The sequence below is a fragment of the Euphorbia lathyris genome, chromosome 2, assembly GCF_963576675.1.
Source record: "Euphorbia lathyris chromosome 2, ddEupLath1.1, whole genome shotgun sequence".
Classification (NCBI taxonomy): domain Eukaryota; kingdom Viridiplantae; phylum Streptophyta; class Magnoliopsida; order Malpighiales; family Euphorbiaceae; genus Euphorbia; species Euphorbia lathyris.
In genome coordinates, this window is record NC_088911.1 from 38,251,763 (window position 1) to 38,255,839 (window position 4,077).

A 4,077-nucleotide genomic window follows, 5' to 3' on the forward strand; every position below is an offset into this window, starting at 1 on the left:
CCCCCTTCCTTCCTTTTTATAGTCAGCTTCTCTTCACTTCTCTTTTCTTTTCTTCGCGTCTGCAAAATCCTAGAGACGAAAATTGAGAGCTCCTTGTGCTCTTTACTTTTGTCTCTTCTGCCTCTTCAGAATCCAACTTTTCTCCGATATCTCCTTTCTTTTTCTCTCTTATCTCTCATCTCTGCCGTTCTTTCTTTCTTGCTTTCTCCATTCTCTGAAAACCATGGCGGCGAACCCCTTTCCGGTGATCATTTCCGTGTTTCTGCTGTGCTTTCTGTCTTCTGTTTCGGGGGACGATTTCTCCGACAAGTCGGTTCTGCTGGAATTCAAGTCCCTTCTTTCTGATCCTCATGGGATTCTCTCCAGCTGGACCGCCACCAACACTGATCACTGTTCTTGGTCTGGTGTTGCATGCAATTCTGACGCGAGGGTTATCTCGATTAACATACCTGGCGGTGATGCCGATCAAGGTAATTCTCGAGATGTTCCTTGTTCTAATAATGATCTGCTTTCCTTTCATAGATTAGGAATCAGAAGAAATGTTTCTGGTTATGTTGGGAAACTGAAGGGGGAGTTATCGCCATTGATTGGAACCCTTACTTACCTTAGGTTTTTATCTATGCCTTTTAATGAACTTGCTGGTCAGATTCCTTTAGAAATTTGGGGGTTAGAGAATCTCGAAGTCCTTGATCTTGAAGGAAACTTACTTAGTGGGGGATTGCCTTGGGGATCTATTGGATTAAGGAAATTGCGGGTGTTGAATCTTGGTTTCAATAGGCTTCATGGGGACATTCCGGTTTCTTTATCAAAATGTGCTAGTTTAGAGGTTCTGAATTTAGCTGCTAATAAGCTCAATGGATCAATTCCTGTGTTTGTTGGTAGTTTTTTTAAGCTGGGGGAGCTTTATTTGTCTGATAATGAGTTGAATGGGAGTGTTCCGTCTGTTTTGGGAAGTAAATGCCGGTATTTAGAACATCTTGATCTGTCTGGAAATTTCCTATCTGGTAGTATTCCTTTTACATTGGGAAAATGTCGGCGTTTGAAGACACTTTTGTTGTTTTCGAATATGCTGACTGGCGAGATTCCCCGTGAGCTTGGCCAGCTTAGGAAACTTGAAGTGTTTGACATTTTTAGAAATTTGATTGGTGGTGGGATCCCTGCTGAGCTTGGTAATTGTGCTGAATTGTCGGTTCTTGTCCTTTCGAATCTTTTTGAAACGTGGCCGAACAAGAGAAACGTGAGCATAAAGGCATCGGTGAGATTGCCAAATGTTGCTTATAATGAAAGCAATCATTTTCAAGGGTCCATTCCAGAGGAGATTACAACCCTTCCAAAGTTGAGAGTACTTTGGGCGCCAAGGGCAACTTTTGGAGGGAGGCTTCCGAGCAATTGGGGTGAATGTAAGAGCTTGGAGATGGTAAACTTAGCTCAGAATGGTCTTGACGGACGAACACATGGAGTTTTTGAGAAATGCAAGAAACTCTTTCACCTTGACTTGAGTTCAAATAGACTAAGTGGAGAGCTTGACTATAAACTTCGAGTTCCTTGTATGACTTTCTTTGATGTTAGTCAGAACCTCATGTCCGGCTCAATCCCGAAGTTCAGTTTCAGGGTTTGCCCACGTGTATCCGCCAATTCAAATGTCGGTGAAAGCTATGACGTATCAGATGTGTACACGTCATTCTTTACATGCAGAACTCGTGTTGCAATTCATCTGCCAGTTTCTGTTACTAATCTGTTGGTGATTCATAATTTTGGTGGAAATAACTTCACTAGTCCAATTAATCGGTTGCCTATTGCGCTGGAGAGATTGGGGAAACAAACTGATTATGCTTTTCTTGCCAATGGAAACAGGCTTTCTGGATCATTTCCTGTAAGCCTATTTGGAAAGTGCGGTAAATTGCATGGAATGATTATTAATGTTAGCAGAAACCAATTAGCTGGTCCTATTCCATTGAATATTGGTTCAATCTGCAGATCTCTTAGAGTTTTGGATGTCTCTAAGAATGAAATTTCAGGGACGATACCCGAGAGTCTTGGGGGGTTGAAATTTCTTGTTGCCCTTAACTTGAGCGAGAATAAACTTCGGGGTCAAATCCCATCTAGTCTCTATCAGTTGAAGTACTTAAAGCACATCTCCTTTACTGGTAACAACCTGACTAGTGGCGTTCCTTCTAGTTTTGGCCAATTTAGTTCCCTTGAAGCATCAAAATTTCCCTCCAACTCTCACTCTGGAAATGATCTACCCGATATTGTGGAAGCGGAAGACTTTGCTACCTTTCCAGTTGACAACTCAGAATGGATTCCACCTGTTTCGACTAATGCGAGATCGCTGTCATCGACTAACGTTTCCTCATGTGAATTGTCAAAATCATTGAATGGTAAGTTGATTAATTGTAGCAATGCTTTACAAATCCTTTGCTTTACTCTTGTGATATATTTGCCCTTTCTGTGCATTGCCAGATTCAGGAAACAGAAGCCAAGATAAACCAAGTAAGGCATCTTCTCAAACAGAAACGAAGAGTTCGGGTCTTAAGTCAGTTGAGATAGCATCTATATCATCAGCAGTAGCCATTATTGCTGTTCTTCTGCTTCTGCTTATTCTCTTCTGTCATACGAAAATATGAAGAGCACGCGCCAGAGCTCAGGTGTCTGCACCCAAGGAAATAACAGTTTTCTCTAATGTTGGGGTTCCATTATTGTATGAGAATATCGTAGAAGCCACTGGAAACTTTACCGCAAGCAACTGCATCGGCAATGGAGGCTTTGGTGCAACTTACAAGGCTGAAGTTTCACCGGGAATACTAGTGGCTGTAAAGAAGCTTGCTATTGGGAAGCTCCAAGGCATCCAACAATTCCGCGCTGAGATAAAGGCCCTCGGGAGAGTGAGGCACCCGAATCTCGTTACTTTGATAGGATACCATGCCAGTGAAACAGAGATGTTTCTGATATACAATTATTTGTCAGGAGGTAATCTTGAAGATTTTATCAAGGAAAGATTACAAAGAGCAGTCAGTTGGAAAATTCTTCACAAGATTGCTTTAGATATAGCCTCCGTGCTTGCTTACCTTCATCATCAATGTGTTCCGCGAGTCCTACACCGCGATATCAAGCCAAGTAATATATTGCTGGATGATGAATTGAATGCATATTTATCCGACTTTGGGTTATCTAAGCTGTTGGGAACTTCTGAAACTCATGCAACAACTGGTGTGGCTAGAACGTTCGGATATGTCGCGCCAGAATACGCTATGACCTGTCGAGTATCCGACAAGGCTGATGTATACAGCTATGGCGTTGTTCTACTCGAGCTGATATCAGATAAAAGAGCCCTGGATCCTTCACTTTCGGGTCAGGAAAATGGTTTCACCATTGTTTCGTGGGCCTACATGCTTCTGCGAGATGGGCACGCAAGGGATGTATTCATGGAAGGGTTATGGGATGCAGGTCCTAAAGATGATCTGGTGGAGATGTTGCACTTGGCTATTGCATGTACTGCCGAAACCCTCACAAACAGGCCTACCATGAAGCAAGTTGTCCACAAGTTGAAGCAAATTCAACCTCCCTAATGTTAGTTGAGGCAATGGTATCTAAATTCATTCATATTGATTTAAGGTAGTCGTTTATTCTGTTATATTTCATGTTCGCATTAGGTCGTCGTCTATGGACATTACCGTTTTAAGGTCGTAGATTAGCAATCTGCATCATAGGGAATGTGAGGATTGGATTCTGACCGTTCCAGCTAGTAAAATGTTTAATGTATTTAGGGTAACAACAGACAGACATTGGATTTGAGCTAAAAAATTCAGAAGATTGCTTTATTTTCTGAATATTATGGAGTATCTTTTATCTCAAATTCTTGATTTAGCAATGCATACAAATGCTGTCTTTATGGTTATTTTTTCATTTATCATTTGTTTGTTTTTTTAAGGAATAACTAACTGGTGTTCTAAAGCAAAGCAGGTCCCATAATTAGTTGACCACAAAAAAATGGCATGTTGGTGAAGTTTAGAATATAAAATTAGAAGGTGTATGAAATAGGTAGTAGTGTAGAATTGAATTGAATTGGTCAAGCAA

The 4,077-nt window shown here is 41.3% G+C and overlaps 1 protein-coding gene across 1 annotated transcript; it reads left to right on the forward strand.

Moving 5' to 3' along the window:
- The first annotated feature begins 223 nt into the window (after positions 1 to 223).
- LOC136216865 (LRR receptor-like serine/threonine-protein kinase RPK2) lies at positions 224 to 3,569 on the forward strand. The gene is given in 3 exon segments (XM_066003412.1): positions 224 to 2,405; positions 2,408 to 2,455; positions 2,458 to 3,569. Coding segments are annotated over 3 exon segments (3,342 nt in total).
- Positions 3,570 to 4,077: the final 508 nt, after the last annotated feature.